The following is a 22,940-nucleotide window of genomic DNA, read 5'->3' as shown; positions in this document are numbered from 1 at the left end:
ACTCCGGGATTCGTATTCTTGTCGGTTATGGAAGCTTCCCAACACCTTTTCCTTACCGATTTATTTTTGGATACGGCTGATTAATATCAATTTGTGTGTTATTTGAGTTGAATGTGGTGGATTTTGGATTGTTTAAAATGAAAAAGAGGAGGTTAGTAAGGACGAACAAGTCAAATAAATTGCTTAGGAAGAGACGTTAGGTAACTTCCATTACCGACGAAAATATGGGCCCAGGTGGAATATGCAAAATAAATCGATAAGGAAGAGGTGTTACGAAGCCTCGTATGAGCGTTAATATACAAACTTAGGTCTTGCCAGTTTGGTCTGTCCGTGGCTGTCCAATACCTTCTACAAGCATAACACCGTCACAATAATTCGCAACGTTTGTATCTCTGCGCCTTGTCCTACCTTCACGTACTCCTTCTTTTATATGTTTTTATAGACTCACATCTATCAAGAATCTATCTGTCTATCTATAGCCTCTATCTATAGCATACAGTAAGGGGTGGCCGTTTGTCTTTGGATTAGTGGTTTGACGGGGAGGGGCACTAACCCTCCGCCATCCCACTTGTTGACACCTAGGAACACGTATGAGTTGGTTATATGGTTACCACCCAGAGTTGTAAATGGTTTCCTGGCTTACAGGAAACCATTAGGGTCGTCACTTAATGTAAAGTCACCTGAGGAGGAAAGAGGAGTAATAAAAAGTGACGGGAAAGATGGGAGAAATAGGAAGAGTGGAGAGCAGACACACAAGAAGAATGATAAAGGTGAAGGAAGAAGTAGGCAGCACTTCATCAAGTGAGTGGATGATGGTCGCCACCACCTGCCACAGATCTATCAAGAAAAATATATTAAATTTTCTAGAGTTGTGAAACAGAGTCTGTGTTCTTTGGGTCTGGTGAAAAATTTGGTGTATTGTGGGCGTCGTGAAATATTAGCTCTACAAATGTGGTCTCCATTTCCTCCCTCAGGCTCCCGTACACCTAATTTCTTAATGGGATTTAGAGTCCTGTTGTTGTTGTTGATGATGATGATGATGATGGAGATGCTGCTGCTGCTGCTGCTGCTGCTGCTGCTGATGATGATGATGATGATGATGATGATGAAACACTAGGATGATGATGATGATAATGAAAATGATAAATGAGATTGAGATGATGATGGTGATGAAGATAAAGATGAAGATGAAGAATGATGAAGAAGAAAAATGATGAAGATGAAGAAGGATGAAGATGAAGAAGGAGGATGAGGATGAAGAAGAAGGATGAAGATGAAGAAGAAGGATGAAGATGAAGAAGAAGGATGAAGATGAAGAAGAAGGATGAAGATGAAGAAGAAGGATGAAGATGAAGAAGAAGGATGAAGATGAAGAAGAGGGATGAAAGTGAAGAGAGATGAAGAGGAAGAAAGATGTAGATGAAGAAGAGAGATGGAGACGAAAGATGAAGGTGAGGAAGAAGAAAGATAAAGATGAAGACGAAGACGATGTTGCATTTTACCGTTGACTTGGTGATAAACAGGACCTTTTTACTCAACAATGCATCACAGTACAGTATTCCACTGAGCTATTTCCATTAAAGAAAAAAAAAAAAACTGGCCATTCTAATTAGCATAAGAACACCATTTCGGGTGGGCCAACAAGTTGACAAAATCCCACTCACAGTAAATAAAAACTTTGCATGGTTTATACGGCCATTATGAAGTTGAGAGAAATATGGCCTAATTTAGTTTGGTGTGGGGAAAACAGAGTCAATATTTGCCTCCATCATTTGTGCACGACTCCGGTGGCTGGGACTATCGTGCCTCACCATGGTGCACGTGTGAAGTGTGCACGTAAGAGATGGAAGGTGGAAGGGTGGGAGAACAGCTGGGTTTGTGAGGGGAAAGAAGAGATAGATGAGGAAAAGTCCTTATGACGATGGGTTAACTTGAGGTAGGGAAGGGACCGAATGACGAGATAGATAAAGAGAAAGGTAGATAGATGGATAGGTAGGTAGATAGACTGACAGGAAGATGGAGACGTAAATAAAGGTAGATAGATACATGGAGTTAGATGGATAGATGAATAGACAGATAAATAGATAGATGGATAGATAGCCAGATAGGCAAGTAGGTAGATAGGGAGAAAAAGAGAGAGAGAGAGAGAGAGAGAGAGAGAGAGAGAGAGGGGGGGGGAGCCAAGGGAGTGAGAGAGAAAGAGATAGGGACAGACTATATATACAGTAAATGACATGAGACAGGTGATAGGTAAAACGAAGAGAGGAGGGAGAGTCAACATTGCAGGTAAGATTGGACAAGGAGGGAGAAGCACAAACACTGGCTCGAAAATAAAGAAAAAAAATGAAATTGCAAAATAATTCAGAGAAAAGCGAAGTAATGGAAATGTAAGTATAAAGCGACAAAAGTATATGGATAAAACTTTGGTGGCGACCATCATCCACTCACTTGAAGTGTTGCCTACTTCTTCCTTCACCTTTATCATTCTTCTTCTCTTCTTATTTCTCCCATCTATCCTGTCACTTTCTATTACTCGTCTTTCCTTTTCAGGTGGTTTGACATTGAATGACAAGCCTAATGGTTTCCTGTAAGCCAGGAAACCCTTTTCAACGCTGGGTGGTAACCATAAAGCCAACCCGCAGTGTTCCCTACGTGTCAACAAGTGGGTTGGCGGAGGGTTAGTGCCCCTCCCCGTAAAACAACTAACTCAAAGTCAAACGGCCTCCCCTTATGGGTTTATGGCGTCTGGCTGTAGATAGATACAGTAGATAGATAGACAGACAGACTTTTTTTTCCCTAACCTCACAAAGATCCCAAACCTTTTTCAGTTCAGTTTTTGACCAGGTATATTCAGGGTGGAGCCTCGATTTGACTTGTAACCAAGGAGACTCATTCCTACCTCATGCTCAACAAATTCATGCCACTTCGACTAACTATTCAAATAATTGGATTAGCATAGTTGTGTCAGGTATAAACAAACAGACTATAGCAGGGGTGAGGGAGGGAGTGTATTGGTTAGTGCATCTAATTAGCAAAAAGAAGAACTCAATCTCAATTCTTTTAGGCCGTGTTCTAGTGGAAGATTGAGACTTAGAAAAATTGTTGTTTACCTTCATGACCCCCGTGCAGTCGCTAGGAATCAATCTAAGTCTTCTGTTATATGTAATTAGGAGATATGCAGAAGGAAGTGACAATTAGCGAGCATAAAAGTAGTAGAGAGAGAGAGAGAGAGAGAGAGAGAGAGAGAGGAAAGAAGAAAAGTGTAAAAATCATAGGTGAGAGACATGGACGCTCTATACAGTCATCGCTCGCTCTGGTAGCAAGCTTGTCACTGGCCACCAAAGACTTCGATACTGAAAGCACCACCATATGCATAATTCATTCACAGAGGATCACATTTATAACAGATCTTAATTACTTCTTACCATCACATTTATAACAGATCTTAATTACTTCTTACCATCACATTTATAACAGATCTTAATTACTTCTTACCATCACATTTATAACAGATCTTAATTACTTCTTACCATCACATTTATAACAGATCTTAATTACTTCTTACCATCACATTTATAACAGATCTTAATTACTTCTTACCATCACATTTATAACAGATCTTAATTACTTCTTACCATCACATTTATAACAGATCTTAATTACTTCTTACCATCACATTTATAACAGATCTTAATTACTTCTTACCATCACATTTATAACAGATCTTAATTACTTCTTACCATCACATTTATAACAGATCTTAACTTCGTCTTACCATCTCTCCTTCACACGTCACTACCTTTACCTACCGCTTTATTTATCGTATTGTCTCACGTTAATGTTAACTCTAAATTGATTGTTAAATAGCTGTGGCCGTGGGTGTGACAGAAAGCGTTAGGAGAAATACATTGAGGTGGTTTGGCCAATCGGAGAGCATGGAGAGCGAGAGACTAACGAGGAGATTGTATGTGAGTGAGGTGGAGGGGGGGAGAGGGAGGGGGAGGCTAAGGATGAGATGGAGGGATGGAGTGGAGAGAGGGTGTAAGCTGGGAGCAGGGCAGTGAGATTGCGTTGGACAGGGAGACATGGAGGCGATTTGTTTGTGGCCACCCCTTACAGGATTGAGACGTCTGGCAATAGATAGATAAATAGATAGATAGGTTAAGCCTATGTAATCATAAACAATCTTAAACACAACTTCAGCTAAGGAGAGTTTATAAATAGTTTCCAGCGTCCCTTTACGATTTCGCCCAGCGCGCTAATTCGGCAATAATGTATACCGCAGTTAAGGGAGAAATTGGCATGGCGGAGGGTGGGATTTCCGCCTTTACGCCCGTGTTTTCCCGCTAATGTGGAGCCGGGAGACATTTTTGTGTTGTTTTTCCACTCGAAGTGTTCATCAGAGTTGAATGGGCACATATTTTCCACTCAAAATATGCCCGGAAGCCGCCGTGAACGACGCTGTCACCTTGCAGTCCAGGTGTGGTTTGCTGTTCGCTGTTTGGGGGTTTCATTGCTGGAGAGGGACACCTTCATGTGGTGGCACTGATGTAGCGGCGGACCAACTGCCTGGTTATACAAACGTCCCTCATGTACTTCCCTATCCCCCTAAAGGATGATGGTGGACTGCAGGAAAAGGGTAACTTAAGCCTGCAGTCCATCGGGCTCACTTCTCAGATGAACCTGGGGCAAAAATAACAACAACGACAACAACAACAACAACAAGTGGTGCCAGGCACAATAAACCTTGCCCGACGACAGTTGTTTTATTACTGTTAATTACTGAACCGGTACTGCCATTTAGTGTCAATACGGTACACAATTAAAGTCTAAGGTAATGGAGCATATATTTTCAAGTTACACCCTCTGAAAATCTATGATCTTGCTTTTGACCTTTCAAGGTCACCCAAGGTCAAAGGTCATGCTGCCAAGTAAGAGCCCATATGAGATTTCCTATATCTTGATAATAGTAAATATCTCTATTTTCAACGATTTTCGAGTTATAGCCTCTTGAATATCCTCGACCTTAAGTCTGACCTTTCAAGGTCACTCAAGGTCAAAGGTCTTGGTGCCAAATGAAAGCCCATATTACCAGTTTCTGTATGTTCAGAACAGTAAATATCTCTATCTTCAACCAGTTGTAACAGCCCTCTGAAAATCTGTGACCTTGATTTTGACCTTTCAAGGTCACTCGATTACCCCCAAAATTTAATAACTTTCTTTTGGAACCAATGCCCACATATCCTGAAAGTTTCATGTAATTTCATTCAGTCGTTTTTCCGTGATGTTGACAACAAAGAAAGAAACAAAAAAACAAACAAACTGGACCAAAAACAATACCTTGCCGGACTCCGTCCAGTGGAGGTTACTACTACTACTACTACTACTACTACTACTAACATCACCACCACCACCGCCACCACAACTACTAATGCTACTACTACTACTACTACTACTACTATATAATAATACCACCACCATCATTACTACTACTACTGCTACTGCTACTGCTACCGCTACTACTAATACTACTACTACTTTCCGAGTCAGGCGAACAAGTGACAGACTCTGTACCTTTTATTAACACCTTACATCCAATAACATATATTACGAGTTTCTTTTAATATCATTTTGTCATCATTTCTTTCCGGAATTCAATTATAAGTGAAAAAGAGGAAGAAGATATGCCAAACTCGTCCACTCCAACTGTGTGTGTGTGTGTGTGTGTGTGTGTGTGTGTGTGTGTGTGTGAGAGAGAGAGAGAGAGAGAGAGAGAGAGAGAGAGAGAGAGAGAAGAAAAAAATCCGTATTCTTACTCTCGGGTTTAACTGTATCATGGTCGGAATAACTTTTCTTGTAGTACTCAGTTCCTTTTAACACCATGCGATCTTCCATAGGTGAGAGTGAGTCATAGGAGCCTGACTGTAAAGATATTGCTACGATTATTACTGTGAGCGAGGGCGGAAACAAGCGCGGAACCTTACTGTCGTTCATGAAAAACCTGTTATTTTTTGCTGGCGGAGGTAATGCATTCACCCTTGCATGTATGTGTGTCTGTTTACAAGATATCTCGAAAAATTATGGATGGATTTTATTGAAACTTTGTGCATATATGAGTCATGGGCCAAGGAAGAGTTAATTTAGTTTTGGGAGTATCTGAGTTTTTTTTTTTTTTAATACAAAGAAGAAGAAACCAAAGGCCAGGGGCCCGCAAATTGTTCCCTCCAAGAAAAAACAAAAACAGGAGAACAGAGAGCCAAATTCAAGATCCATTCATTTAGAGATGCCTGGACACTTTGCGATCGAAAGACTGGAGATCAGACAGTAGATATTCGTGTTGGCTGAGGTATGCGCCCTCTGAGTGCTGCATTTCTTGTCTTTATATGTGTCCAGCCTGCATCCCACGTTGTATAGCGTAGTTAGCAATGATAGGGAAAGGTCAAGCATTATCATTTTATCGTCATCACATGCTTTCAGTGAAATGGCGGGGGACTTGGAGACATGAAGGCGTTTTGTTTGTGGCCACCCCTTACGGACTTAAGGGTCTGGCAGTTGACAGACAGATAGATAAACATGCTTTACAATCTACTTTCTTACGAGGCTCAGTTGCACTTTCCTAGCCTCAATTGTAATCAGGTGCCTCTAGATCAGTGGTACACTGGTCAGCACATCCGGTTAGCGAGGTTGATTCTTGGACCGGTGGGACTGTCAAATAAAGTTTGTTTCCCTTGCCCCTGTTCACCCACTGGAGTAATTGGTAAACATGGATGGAACACCGAGAACTGCTTTTGTTCTAGGGGAAATCTGGAACTTATAAAAAAATTGAAATGTCGCTGTTAATTATCTTTGGGGTCACGAAGCATTTATTGATGCCCTCCACTTGAATTTTACATCATAATTACTGACAGATAAAAAAGATTCCATTTTTCTTCGCCCCCACAAGACCAAAAATATTCTCTCTTCAGGAACGTCTTAGTGGGGGAAGGATTTGGTTTGTGTTTTTCCGTCAACAGTAGAGCCTCTTAAAAGCCTTTCACCTCTTCTTTCACCGCTCCCCCTACCCCCCCTCTCTCTCTCTCTCTCTCTCTCTCTCTCTCTCTCTCTCTCTCTCTCTCTCTCTCTCTCAACACTGGATCAGCCACTTATTTTGCAAATTATTTTTTATGATGAGTGACAATATTATTCATTTAAGAAGAGCCCCATGTACAGAAAAAAATAATGAAGCTTAATTTTACCCCTTCCAGTTCCAAAAGTTTTCCTGATCTAATAAAATTGTTTTCAGGAAGCAAGAATACCGTGAAAAATAAGCCATTGAACTGAAAAAGCCAAGACCATATTTTCGTCTGGTAGGGAAGCTCCCTAACACCTCCTTAGCGATTTATTTTTGGATATGGTTGATTAGTATCCTTTTTACAGTATTTGTGCAGAGTATGGCGATGTTTGAAGGATTTATATAACACAGAATAGGACAGAAAGGTGTAATAAAGAAAATAATTCGCTTAGGGAAAGATGTTAGAGAGCTGTCTTAACCGTTGAGATAATAGAAAAATATTACATCAAAGTTTATATTATCGGGAAGTGTACAGTTCCTACAGAAAAATATTACATCAAAGTTTATATTATCCGGAAGTGTACAGTTCCTCACAATTAATCGTTTCATTTGTACTTCGAGAAATTATGGAACTAGTATTTAATATTCTGAAAAACTTGATGGGCTCCAAAGATTGCAATGCTGGGTTCCGAAAGGCATTGATCACTGTCTCCTAATTTATCGTAACAAAGTGAATCAGTGTTTATGTCCGAAATTATACATCAAGGTGAAGGACATTCAGTAGAAGCTGATCAATTTAATGAATGTGTGGGTATGTATCAAGGAAATTTAAAATATGAATCAAGGAAATTTAGGACACGAATTAATTAAGTATATGACAGGAATCAAGGAAATATGAGAAGAGTTTAGGCGGGGTTATATAAAATAGAAGACTTTATATTAAAATCGGAAAGCCCTGCGCAGATATACCCACAGCTTTGTTGTAAAGGTATAATAATATACAATACTCCCGACTTTAATAATTACTCTAAGCTGAAGTGACGGAATAGGTTTTTGTGCTTCCTCTTATAAAATCACTATATATCATTGTGTCTTATTTTTCATAGGCTGATCACTCTCGTCTTAAATGTCAGGACTAACTTGCCTAGCCCCGGGCTCCTACGCATGGGGCTACAAAGGATTAGGATGATGAATGAATGAATGAATCCAGAAATACAGTTGAGGTGATAATATTACAACAGTTTCATTTGCGTCTTCTCTCTCTCTCTCTCTCTCTCTCTCTTGTAACTCCTACACTGATCTATTCTCCTGACTTTATGGTTTTGTCCTCATATATCGTTTATTATACTTCATTCCACGTCTCTGGACTAAGACGATGACGATATGGATGTTGGTGATGTGTAGTTCGTGCAAACTGTTTTCATAATTTCGCACGAGTTGAAGTGATGTTTATACAGAAGAGAAGAGGCTTTGATTAGCGGCCGTACACTGCATAAGGGCCGCTAAGACATCGAGTCATATTTTTTCCCTTAATTGTCCCCTAATTTTCAGTCGTCTCCCAAAACACGGCCATTTTCATTTAATTCCCATTTGTAACAGTGGATGAGCAGGAACAAAAAAGGGTACAAACTGTGGCTAGTAGTCTGGCCGGTCGGAGAATCGAACTCGGGTTCTTCTAGCTGCTTCTTGGACGTGCTGACTAATGAAGTATTCGGTCCCTCCATTCAGGTTTAAAAAAAATAAATAAAGTATCTAGGTAGGACTATGTAGCGAGGCCTAAGCTGAGGGAAAATATGAGGCCCTGGGATGGAAGGCTAACTGGTGCAGGGAATAACATGCAGTGAAGGGAACCGGGGAAAAAAAATGAAGGTCGTATTTTAAGCGGTTTTTGAGATTTTGTATCACCTCTTCTTTAGCGATTCATTCTGCATAGTATTTCACATTATTATTTTACATTATTATTTCACATTATTATGTCACATAATTCTGCACTTTATTAAACATCATATTGTTTTTCATGCTGTTAGTGCCAAAAATGTCTATATTGAAACAGCATAGATAACAGTGAAGGGAAGCGTAATAAACAGCATAAATAGCCGAGGAAAAAGTGTTACGAATTTTTCCATACCACCTAGAATTCAGTCCTGAATGTTGGCAGATGAAATAGGGAAATAGATTAAATAGGGAAATACTTAGGGAAATACATGAAATAGTTAGGGAAATACTTAGATGAAATAGGTAAGGAAATACTTAGATGAAACAGGGAAATACTTAGATGAAATTGTTAAGGATATACTTAGATAGGGAAATACTTAGATGAAATAGTTAGGGAAACACTTAAATAGGGAAATACTTTGATGAAACAGATAAGGAAATACTTAGAGGAAATAGGGAAATACTTAAATGAAATAGTTAGAGAAATAGATGAAATAGGGAACTAGATAAAATAGTAGGAGAAATACTTAGATGAAATAGTTAAGGAAATATTTAGATGAAATAGGGAAATACTAAGATGAAACTCTTAGGGAAATGCTTAGATAGGGAAACACCTAGATGAAATAGTTAGGGAAATACTTAAATACAATAGTTAGGTTGTTTACATGAAGCAGCATTGAGCAGTGAGGAAAACAAGCTAAGTTAGATTTGCTTCGGTAATTAATCCGTAAAATAATAATGGTTGTTGTGGGAGAAGGAAAACCAGAGGGAAAATGAAGAGAGGTCTGTGCACTAAGGAAAACATTAGGCCGACTGATGGAATTAGGAGAGACTGAGGGGGTGAAAAGAAAAAGAAGAAAAATCCCCGAGAAGTTGAGTGTTGTGGGATTACAGAGGCCAGAAAAGAGGATTTACGAAAGCGGATTAACGAAGCTCTCCCAGGATAATTAAGTGGTGGGGTAAACAAGGCTGGAGGGCTGGTGAGGTTCGGGGCGGAGGAGGAGGGTAGGGGTGGCTTTCGAGGTGACCATACTCAGTACAAGGAGGCCATTTTTTGCAACACACACACACACTTCCAGGCCCCTGTGACTCATCCCAGCTGTATGAAATCGTGTATCATTTCCTAGAGTATAAAACTAGACTTGTTCTGATTTTGCTGTGGTTTATTCACTTTAACTGTAGAATACAGCACCAATATATTCAAGTCCCATCCTTCCTCTCAACTTTTCAATCGCAATCCAAGCCCCCCAGGCCTCGTATTCAAGGACGCACTACACATCTATCTAACCATTGTCATTTCTGTACGTTTGAGCCTATGAATATCCTCTTCCTTTACTGCCCAGGTCTCATGTCCATACAGCATTACACTCCCTACAGATACAGCCTACAAAGATCCTTTAGCATGGAGAGAGAACCCTGTCAGTGTTAGGAGCGGCAACAGTTCCCTGAACTTCCTCCAGTCACTCCTTACACGTAGCCACAGAGGAGCTAGCTCCAATCCCACCTCCAGAACATAGCATGTCTCCAAAGTAACAGAAGTCCTCACACACTCTAGTGACTCACCAACAAGCTCAGTCATTTCACACCTGACAATCTCTACATTTCCTCTCCGACTCACTGCACACACGAAATCAACATTATTTCGCAGTCCACCTCTAATACCACTACATCTCTTATGCACCCATTACCACAAATACTGCACAAAATGGAGTTGCATCCCACACCTTTGTGGCAAACTACACATGGTCACATTCCCTCTGCTTTGGTATCATCACTTTTGTTTTACCCGCATCTACTCTCAAACCCTTGTGCCCCATTCCGTCTCTCCATTTCCTAAATCTTTCCTCCGCCTCCCTTTCACTCAACATCAAGACATCAGCATACAACATTGCCCATGGGAGTCCATTTCCAGGTCACGTGAGAGAGCTTCAAGCACAATGTATTTTTCATATACGTTTTATGAGTCGGTCTAGAATCCATAAGTATCCCACGAGAAATTATTTACATGCCATAACCAAAACTATACCGGGAGTGCAGAAAAGTCACAATCATCAAGGGGAATCCAGCATTAAAAGTTGAGGGATGTTATTGTCCATAATTTACCGGCCCAAAGTATTTCTCTGTCCTGCCTCTCATCTGGTGGACAGAATTTTCAAGAGGATCGTTATCTGTTATGCACTCCTCTTGAAAATTGTTGTGTGTTGCGTGGACGGCTCTGTCAGCATTGCCAGTGTATATCCCACGTTCTATCTGCATCTCATAAGTATTTCAGTGTTTCTGAGTGATTTTTCTACGTCCAGAGTTACTTCTCTACGCCCAGTGATTGTATGGTTCAGTACTAATTTTATGAGGCAACTAAAATGTCACTGTTCCTCACACCAGTAAACTGAGCCGTTCCAGCAACACACAAAGAATAAAGGTGCAATGTATGTCCCACCTAATATGCTATTTTGGTGTGAAGGTGCAGACAGGAGTTCGGGAAGCCCGAGATAAATTTTCCTTCTCAGGTCTCGATGGCAGGTTGAGTGCCGTTATTGCCAGGTAATGCGTTTTCTTATTGCCCCATAAATTACGAATGAACGCAGAAACAGCAGTTAGTTAACGGGGCACAAGACGCATCCCTGACCTACTGTAACGACCGAACAACACACACCAGTTTACCAAAGCACATGGGAAACGTAGCGTGAATACCGATGCCATATGCTTCGCTATTCGTCAACAACTCGGTGTTTGAGAAATGCCGTTTTGACCATAATAGTCAGGTGGAATTCTAGTAACACCATGCATAATGACATATACAAAGTTTTATTGTTGAATCAAGTAGCCTGAACACCCTGGATAAAGAATCAATCGAAGGCCACGTTGGCTCTCATGGGGAAAACGTACTATACGATAAAATCCAAGATGGCCGTCAGCGAGCTCTTCGTGTTCTATTTTGACTCATATCTCGAGTTATATTCCACCTACAGACTTGATCCTGGTGTCTAACTATAGGTTTTCAAGGTCAAAGAATCTGTTTACACCATTTTTAAATAGGTTAGATTAGTAATTAAGCTAATAATTTTTGTTCTGTCCGTATCACATTGCTTTTAATTCAATGAAAATTCTTTTTGTTAAGAATGAATAGCATTTTCAAAGAATTATACACATTTTTCTATTATCAAAATACACTGTAAAACAAATGTTCAAGCCTAATTTTCAAAACAGTATTTTATTAGAATTCTAATTACATGCTATGCTGACAATGAGTTTCAATCATATGTAGTTATTGCTGTCACAGTATACTTGTTGCTACAGACGTCTCCTTGACACCCACAGAAAACTGAGCATGACAGTTGTGCTGTTGAACAACTGCACCTTGCAGTAGAACAGGAAGTACAACCACACTTGATGATCTTCAGTACTTCTAAAGGAGCAGGTGATACATCAGGAGGCAATGAAACTGGACTCAGCATACCTGCATCTGTATCTTCTGTCCATCCAAAATGGACTGGGTTGAGATTAGGTGGATCTGGTTGGTCATAACTTCTCCAGATGGCTAGTGACAGATGTGCCCTGAGCACATGTTCTTTAAATGCCTCATTGGTTGGTGGGAGTGTTTTCAGTTCTGGTGCATTATTCAGCTTATGATTGCCAATTTTGTGTTGCCAAACTGCAAATCTCAATGATGTCATATCAGAATACTCAGGGAAACCATAACATGCAGCGATGAATTTGGTTGCTTGATTCATAATCTCATCAAACGGATGTTGTAAATTACCTAATTTACTCAAAGAAACACCAGTTTTCAAGACTTTCAGCATGATACCTTTACCAGTGTTGTACAGAGTTGAGGCAGTATCACATCCAGTAAGTGCATGCCCTGCCATCAAATGTGTCAAGATGTCAGCATGTTCCTTCGCAGTGGCTTTTATATCAACAGAACACCTGGCACTTGATGTACTGGACATGATCATCTGACCGGTAAGTGCTCTTGTGTGATAGATGTGCAGTAGCAATACAAAAATGTCTGTGCCGTCTGCTACAACATTGATGTTCTCTAAGCCAGCCTCTGTCAGAAAAAACGCTTGCTGGGCAAAAATGATGTCTGCCTCTTCATGAGTAATACGCATGTCTTCGCGTTCCTTCATATGCCCATTAAAGAACTCCAATGGGATGGGATCAGGACCAGTGACAACTAGTTTGTTCATATTGTGAGGTAAATCATTCATTTTGTCATGAATGTATTGACAGATTAGCTTGATCAACTGACATTTGTTCTCTGGGACTGCTAAGCATACCTTTTGTGCAGGAAGAGGTGTAGAAAGTAGCAGCTGATGTTTGTGATTGAAGTCCTTGCCAGCTCGTGCCCTACGAACCACATCTTTTATACTGCGTTGGTAGTAGCGATCAAAGACCATGTAGGTATCTGCAACTCTCAAGTGGCAAGAGATGTAACTGAAGAAGTATTTTATGAAGTCCTCCACCGTGCCTTTATTTGGCCATTTAACTACCCACAGGATTGCACATCCATCCAAAATGATCACCTCCGGATCACCAATGTGACGAGATGATACTTCTTTTTGCATCTTCGACTTAAGGGTTGACTTGGATGTTGTTGCACGTATCTCACCAGTTTTCTCGTCAAACATTGATGGTGGAATGGCTGCGAGCTCATATGACAAGACTTCTTTCATCTGTATGTTTCTTGTTTTCTGCAGACACAGGACACGGGAGTATATCAGTGAAGTGTCATAAACTGTTGTATTCCCAATTTTTGTATGCTTTCTGGTCTTGAGCTTTATGGGCTTTACAAGTGGTTTGTGAAAACTCTGAGGCCAACCTTCTGCAAAGGACTTCATTGCTTGCTCACCCAGTAGAACTGATTGATCTACATTCACTTCAGGTGGGCTGATCTGTCCTGTTACGATGTTTGTCAATGTGTTTGGGTGTCCACCGGGTTCAAGAGGATTTATACACTCAGATAATTTGTCATGGATTTGCGATCTATCAAGAGCATCAGCTTGGATTCGTCTTGGACCTGCTTCCTTATGAGTTGTAATGGTTGTGTCGCTGTCACCAGATACCATGGCTGATAAATCCTTCTTCAATTGGGTACATATATGAAGACCAAGGGCCCATCTTTTCAATGCTGAGGGTTTTAATGTTATGCCTATGATGCCATCATGGCTGTGGCCATAACGCATAAATGTTGATTCTATGAATTGGTCGGACCAAATTCCGTTCCACAACCCGGGCTGATGGCGCATCACATGTTCGCCTTGCATGAAATTCTTCATGACAGAGTCTGGGATCTTCGTCATTGACCGGACATAATATCTATAAAATGGCCAGTCTTACTGTATCAATTAGACTTTCAATGGATTCCTTGACCTCGAAAACCTATAGTTAGACACCAAGATCAAGCCTGTACGTGGAATATAACTCATTTTATGATTCAAAATATACGTTAACGATGTTTCTTGGCGGCCATCTTTGATTTTTGCATATAACTCATTTTCCCCATTAGGAGCCAGAGTGGCCTTTGATTGAATCTTAATCTGAGGTTACTCAATGCCTAAAATCTACTATAAAACATTGTATATGTGTCCATGCATGGTTACACCATATATGGCATGTTTTCCACTGGACTATAATCACATCTCAAAGGATATATTATAACTCATATTCATCCTATCAACAGACGATGCCTTTTTGTTGCAGTGGATATTCGTGTTACTGGAAGGTTTATGGAATTTATATCTTACCAGTTCCAGTACTCTCTTAAACAAAAGTGTTTCAATAACCTCTCCTGAGCTATATAAACCCATCTGGATAGCAAGAGACAAGTATATACCATATGACGTCATGGGGTTGAAAGGGTTAACTGTCTTCTTGTTAAAGGTTGGTAGGAGAGATACATAGCTCACTGCAAACGCTTAACCCCTTCAGGCCGATGACAAGGAAAAATGGGAGAAAATATACAAAATAATAACACACACACACACACACACACACACACACACACACACACACGGGAAAACATAAAGCTGAGAATGTAAACAAACGGATTCGGCGGTGCAATAAAGAACAATGCCACACATACACCGAAACGCACACAGATAAGGAGTTTAATCCGGAAATGAAGACGCCATCACACTGCACATATTTGGCGAATAATCGAGACGTACTCTGCGCTAAATTAACAGGTGTGATATTTAAATAGCTGGAAGGAGAATGGATGCAGTGTTGAGGAAAATCTTTAGGACTTACAAGGTCATCTGCACTGGAGAGAATCATATAAAATATTTCGAGAGGACCGTGGGATGGTTTGGCCTCGTGGAGAGACTGGAGAGTGACTGAGATTGTATGTGAGTGAGATGGTGCAGCGAGAGAGAGGGGAGAGGAAGATCAAGGATGAGGTGGAGAGATAGAGTGAAGAAGTCATACATGAGTGGTGTGATATGGAGGAAGGACAGACTGATGACTGAGGACGGGGCGACTTGGAGGCGATTCGTCGTTGCCACCCCCTCCGGGATCAAAACAGCTACATATAGATAAGTTCAGAGATAGACAGACAGACAGATAGATAGATAGATAGGTAGATAGACAGACAGACAGACAGAGAGTTTTTTCACCCCTGAGGCAGTTACTACACAGCAAAGACATCCAAGTTTGGGTAAGATATTTCCCTGGTGCGGCCGCTATCTGATGGTGGTCAAAAAGCCTTCAGGAGCAGCAGTCATTTCTCCGCCACGCCAGGCTCACCAGCCAAACATCCGTGTCGGCGGGATGTGAGGAACGCCGAGAAGAAAAAGCGTGAAAGACCGTGGCGGTGATATATGTTGGTGAACCCTTGCCTGCTGCACGAGTCTCGAGACATTTGAGTTGTTGAATGTCTGTTTTACTTTGTTTATGTCACCTGTATGGGTGCAAGGAAGGATTTAAGAGGAAGGAGGAGGAGGAGGGTGGAGGAGAAATAAGGAGGAGGAGGAGGAGGAGGAGGAGGAGGAGGAGGAGGAGGGTGGAGGAGGGAAGAAGAGAGGAAGGAGGGCGGAGGGGAAACAATGAGGAGAAGGAGATTGGAGGAGAAAAGAGGAGGAGGAGGGAAGAGAGAAAAGGAGGAGAAATAGACTGAGTAGGAGAGGAGGTGGAAGAACGTGGGATGGGGTAGTGGTGGTGGTGGTGGTGGGGATTTGGCTTTCTTCTGAAGTCGTGCTCAGACTCTCGCTTTCTTCTTCTTCGATGTTTCCCTAGACAGCGCACGTGGATATATACCGACAGCGGTTTATATTTATGTGTTTCTACATCTGTATCTGTCTATCTATCTGTCTATCCAATGTGTGTGTGTGTGTGTGTGTGTGTGTGTGTGTGAATATCATTAATAGGCTTAACTAGGCAGCGATATCAAACATAATTCAAATGATTATCATTTCTCAGCATTTATAGCGTTACATATTAAAACCTATAGTTATGGAAAATATATATATATATATATATATATATATATATATATATATATATATATATATATATATATATATATATATGTGTGTGTGTGTGTGTGTGTGTGTGTGTGTGTGTGTATGTGTTGGCTAATGTCGACAGTTTGGTCCCAAACTGACTTTTATCCCTGGGCAAATATTTCAAACATTTATTTGCTCGGTGATATTAAGCTTGTCTGGGGGAGCGAGGTACGGGCTAGGATGGGAGTGGTAGGGCGGCAGAGTGAACGAATAATTATACTGTAACTCTATATATCTCTCAATTACCACTGTATTGTAGACGATTTCACTATGCTTAGGAAGACCTCTATTAGCGTACGGGTTAATTCTGGCTACATTTAACCCCGCCATCTTGAAAAATCGTATCTATGCTGAATGTACTCGTTGGGAGTGGAAGGGTGAGATGATACTATATTCTAGCAAATGGGTAAGCTTCTTCTTTGCTTTCTCTCTCTCTCTCTCTCTCTCTCTCTCTCTCTCTCTCTCTCTCTAGTTTTACTTAATTTACACATGGGTCTGTCTGTCACCTGCTACATAATTACTTCCTCCTCTTCGTTCTACCACCCACGCTTCTCTTCTCACAAACCTTGCCTCAGATTACTTTCTAAACACAATTTGGCATCCTCCCCTTCAAAATATGATCTAGTAATAATCATTACATCTACACACCTACTGGCATTTACAGTAGAAAAAAAGGGAGAGGAGGTTAGCAAAGGATCTTAAACATTATTATTATCTTTTTTTTCTTTAATTTTTTTGAGTGTATCGTCCACTGCTATTTTTAAGGGTAAGGAATGAGACCTCGTGGGAAGTTATCTTTTTGTAATAAACTGAAAATTGGTTAATGTTCTAGACAACTCTATATTTATGATGTGAGTGTTGGGTGAAATTCATAGCCTGTACTTTGTTAGAAATCTCCAGGTAGCTCATTAACACCTCTTCCTTACCAATTTATTTCAGGATCTGCTCCGTTGATATATTTTTGTCTGTTATTCATGCAGTATATGTTGATATTAAAAGGATATAGTAAGGAAAAAAGAGGATATTAATGGGTAGTTTGGAAATAAATCGCAAGAGGTGCAACGGAGCCGCCTTACCCGACGAAAATAAGGACGTTTGAAAGGGCCAGTAGTCCGACTGAGTAATCCTTTCCTCATCTCCCATTTCCTCACTAGCTTTATGAATCAACAAATAGGGATTAATTAAGCATTCGACTAATGTGAAATATGAACAATCAGCCAATGATTCCATCCAATTTTAATTATAAATTCTCTAACTCAACAGCCACAGGTAAACAATGATAATAATCAACGAGTCAAGTGTATTCCGCTTTTACGAAGAGCCAAGCATGGAGTTAGATTCACCAGCATTGATAAATCCCAGCATTTATAATTTTTCTATCACAACCGTTACATTCGAAAATGGTGATATAAACAGCCATTCCGGTGTTTTCCACTTTGACGAGACTCTCAGCGTGGAGTTAGATTCCTTGGCATTTATAAATCCTCCATCACAACTGTAGACGAAAATAATGGTATAAACAACCAGTCAAATGTAATCCACTTTCAGGAGAGGTTCAGCATGGAGTTAGATTCCCTGTCATGCTAAACCCTTACTGAGGACACGTCGTGGGCGGGCATCGTGTCGTGTAGGAGAGGGACAACACTGCCTCTTCCCTTGCACTGGCGGCGGGTGAAGAGGGAGAGGGAGGAGGCGTGGAGAATTATGGAGAAGCGATGAAACTGCAATTGGAGGGGCTCTAAAACTGAAGGGGGCGCCGACGTTGAAGGTTTAGGGATGGTTATTTTTTGAGCTGAAAAGAATATATGATTGTTTATGTTAATTAAAGGAAAATGATAAAAAATAATTCGAGTTACTGACATCAGGTATTCAGTGATCAAAAGCATGTGATCAAGGCGGAACAGTAGGGATTGAAGAACCGAAGAAATGGACGGGAGTGTTAATATTTCGAGGAGGGAAATTACGTTAAGGGGAAAGAAATTAGTGTGTCAGTTATTTGCAGATGATGAAATAATGAAGAGACTTTTCGAATTACTGATGTAAATCTTCAGGGAAAGAGAGAGAGAATTCTGAGAGGGAGTCAATGTATCGAGATTTTGGTGGGGTAAATGTATGATAACTGAAAATAAATTATTTGTAAGAGTGTTAAAGGTATATAAAGGTGTACACAGGGTCAGCTAGTGTATGATTAACTCATTTCAAGTTACCAACCAAAGAGTTCCAGGTAGATACGAGCTGAGGTGAGTGCTGAAGATGACCGTGAGTAAACCGAGATTTGAGAGGAAGAAGTAAGAGAGTTGAGAGGGAGGTGAGATAGTGATTTGTGTGTGTGTGTGTGTGTGTGTGTGTGTGTGTGGGCTGTAATGAGTGTTAAAATGGATGTATGGTGAGCAGAAGCATGATTATGAATACACACACACACACACACACACACACATATAATATATATATATATATATATATATATATATATATATATATATATATATATATATATATATATATATATATATATATATATATATATATATATATATATATATATATTGGCAGACGCCTCAATCCCATTTGGGGTGGCCACAAACAAATCGCCTCCATGTCGCCCTGTCCCCCGCCAGTTCACTGCCCCGCTCCCAACTCACCCCCCCCCTCTCATATACCTCTCCACCCCATCCCTCCATCTCATCCTCGGCCGTCCCCTCCCTCTTCCCCCCTCCACCTCACTCACATACACTCACCTCTTCAGTTTTTCACCCTCGATCCTCTCCACATGGCCAAACCACCTCAGTGTATTCATCCTAACGCTTCCTATCACATCCACATCCACACCACAACGCTCCTTTACATCGTCATTCGTCAGCCTGTCTCTCCATGTGACTCCACAGGCTCCTCTTTAATAACTCCTTTCCACTGCTCTCACTCTTGACTTGTGCCCTTCCAGCAACGTCCAAGCTTCACTTCCATACGTTAGAGTTGGTATCACAATACTGCCATGTACTAACTTTTTCACTTCCATGCTCACTTCCCTGCTTCTTATCACTGCTTTCAAGGAACCAGCAACCTTTCTTTCCCGCTGTACTCTTTCAAGCACTTCACCCTCCAAATCTCCTTCCTTACTCATCACACTACCCAAGTACTTAAACGTACTCACATTTTCCAATTCCTCACCATCCAACCTCGCTGTACATTCATTGACTTCACCTCTCTCAAAGACCATCACCTTACTCATCCCTACATTTACCTTTAGATTCCGTTTCCTACACACTCTCCCAAACTCATCTACCAAGCCTTGCAGGTCTCCTTCGTCTTCGCTTAACAACATAGTATCATCTGCAAACAACAGTACAGGGAGTTTCCAAACAATACCCTCTCTCACCAGGGCCACTCCAACATCCACTACCCTACCTTGCACCTCTTTTATTACTCCATCCATGTACAGATTGAACAATCATGGAGACATGACACATCCCTGTGTCAACCCAATCTTCAAAGAGAAAAATTCACTCAGTTCACCATCCACACGACTGCAGCCTTAGCACCCTCATGCATACTCTTCACAGCATTCAACAACTTCCCATCTACTCCATATATTCTTAATACTTTCCACAATCCTTGTCTATCCACCCTGTCATATGCTTTCTCCAAGTCCATGAAAGCCGCATACAACTTCTTTCCCTTCTCTAGAAACTTTTCCACTAAAGATCTAAGAATGAATATCTGATCTACACAACCTCTTCCCTTCCTAAAGCCTCCCTGTTCTTCTCCAACTAACTCCTCTGTTCTTTCTCTAACTCTGTCAATAAGTATCCTACCATACACTGTTCCTATTATACTAAGAAGACAGATGCCCCTGTGATTACCACACACTTCTTTTTCCCCTTTTCCATTGTACAAGGGAATAATTATACCTGACTTCCAATCCTCCGGAACTCTACCTTCCTCCCAACCCAGTCTGCACATTTTCCACATCCATTCTACTACTATCTCTCCCCCATACTTCAGCATTTCACCACACACTCCATCAATTCCTGGGGCTTTCCCCAATTTAACTTTCTTCATTGCTTCCACAACTTCTGTCCTACTGATTTCTTCCTGTCTTCTCATCTCCCTCCTTCTCCCAGCCATTCCCCAGCCACCTATACTCGCATTACTTCCATCCTCTATGTTCAACAATTCCTTAAAGTGTTCTCTCCATCTGCTCACTTTTCTCCCTTCTCCACTAGTAATCTACCATTTTTATCTTTCACTCCCCTGCTAACTTCACTTCCACCCTGTCTTACTCTTTTCACCTCTTTCCAGAACATTTTCTTGCAGTCCCTCCACTTTACACTCAAGTTCCTTCCAAATTCCTCATCTGCTCTCTTCTTACTCTCTCTTACTAATCTTTTCACCTCTCTCTTTCTTTCTACATATAACTCTCTCTTCCACCTCTCAACTTCTTTCACGCCCCTATTTCTCATCCATTTATTGTATGCTTTCTTCCTTTGTGCCAAAGCCTGTCTCACCTCTTCATTCCACCACTCTGTTCCTTGCACACCCCTCCGTCTTCTCTTCATCCTACACACCATATATATATATATATATATATATATATATATATATATATATATATATATATATATATGTGTGTGTGTGTGTGTGTGTGTGTGTGTGTGTGTATGTTTGTGTTCGTGTCTGTGTGAGTCTGTGTACGTGAAGCAGAAATAAAAGTATGTATAAGCGCTGCAACAGGATGTATGAGCTACTCGAGGACCCTCTAATTTGAGCCACCCCATCCAGCCCACAGACAAGACCAGGGTCCCTCCTGAACGCAGGCTCACCCTAACAATTCAGAGTAACCCAGCCACGAACAAATCCTGTGAACCGTCTTAGGCTTCTTAAGTTTCATGACTGACAACATATGTTATCAGGTTTTCACTATGTTCATCAAATACTTGCCTACAAGGACGACAATAACACTCTGTAAATGTAATACTCTTCTTAAATACATTGACTGACCGTGAAACACAAATGTATTACTGTTCTTAAATACATTGACTGGCCGTGAAACAAATGTATTACTGTTCTTAAATACATTTAGTCAGGTGGAATTCTAGTAACACCATGCATAATGACATATACAATGTTTTATTGTTGAATCAAGTAGCCTGAACACCCTGGATAAAGAATCAATCGAAGGCCACGTTGGCTCTCATGGGGAAAACGTACTATACGATAAAATCCAAGATGGCCGTCAGCGAGCTCTTCGTGTTCTATTTTGACTCATATCTCGAGTTATATTCCACCTACAGACTTGATCCTGGTGTCTAACTGTAGGTTTTCAAGGTCAAAGAATCTGTTCACACCATTTTAAAATAGGTTAGATTAGTAATTAAGCTAATAATTTTTGTTCTGTCCGTATCACATTGCTTTTAATTCAATGAAAATTCTTTTTGTTAAGAATGAATAGCATTTTCAAAGAATTATACACATTTTTCTATTATCAAAATACACTGTAAAACAAATGTTCAAGCCTAATTTTCAAAACAGTATTTTATTAGAATTCTAATTACATGCTATGCTGACAATGAGTTTCAATCATATGTAGTTATCGCTGTCACAGTATACTTGTTGCTACAGACGTCTCCTTGACACCCACAGAAAACTGAGCATGACAGTTGTGCTGTTGAACAACTGCACCTTGCAGTAGAACAGGAAGTACAACCACACTTGATGATCTTCAGTACTTCTAAAGGAGCAGGTGATACATCAGGAGGCAATGAAACTGGACTCAGCATACCTGCATCTGTATCTTCTGTCCATCCAAAATGGACTGGGTTGAGATTAGGTGGATCTGGTTGGTCATAACTTCTCCAGATGGCTAGTGACAGATGTGCCCTGAGCACATGTTCTTTAAATGCCTCATTGGTTGGTGGGAGTGTTTTCAGTTCTGGTGCATTATTCAGCTTATGATTGCCAATTTTGTGTTGCCAAACTGCAAATCTCAATGATGTCATATCAGAATACTCAGGGAAACCATAACATGCAGCGATGAATTTGGTTGCTTGATTCATAATCTCATCAAACGGATGTTGTAAATTACCTAATTTACTCAAAGAAACACCAGTTTTCAAGACTTTCAGCATGATACCTTTACCAGTGCTGTACAGAGTTGAGGCAGTATCACATCCAGTAAGTGCATGCCCTGCCATCAAATGTGTCAAGATGTCAGCATGTTCCTTCGCAGTGGCTTTTATATCAACAGAACACCTGGCACTTGATGTACTGGACATGATCATCTGACCGGTAAGTGCTCTTGTGTGATAGATGTGCAGTAGCAATACAAAAATGTCTGTGTCGTCTGCTACAACATTGATGTTCTCTAAGCCAGCCTCTGTCAGAAAAAACGCTTGCTGGGCAAAAATGATGTCTGCCTCTTCATGAGTAATACGCATGTCTTTGCGTTCCTT

The 22,940-nt window shown here is 40.7% G+C and overlaps 1 protein-coding gene across 1 annotated transcript in view; it reads right to left on the bottom strand.

Annotated features, from left to right (window-relative positions):
* LOC145407463 (uncharacterized) overlaps positions 1-14,289 on the bottom strand; it is a 123,183-nt gene extending 108,894 nt beyond the window's left edge. Inside the window, exon 1 of the mRNA XM_080278394.1 lies at positions 12,344-14,289. Within this exon, the coding sequence (XP_080134520.1) occupies positions 12,344-14,289 (1,946 nt within the window). The remainder of the gene's footprint in view (positions 1-12,343) is intronic.
* Between the last annotated feature and the right edge of the window lie 8,651 nt (positions 14,290-22,940).

This window comes from Coenobita brevimanus, chromosome 73, assembly GCF_032717465.1.
Source record: "Coenobita brevimanus isolate Jiangsu-jjx chromosome 73, ASM3271746v2, whole genome shotgun sequence".
Classification (NCBI taxonomy): domain Eukaryota; kingdom Metazoa; phylum Arthropoda; class Malacostraca; order Decapoda; family Coenobitidae; genus Coenobita; species Coenobita brevimanus.
The sequence above is the reverse complement of the archived record's forward strand: the minus strand, read 5'-3'. Positions and strand labels throughout refer to the sequence as shown.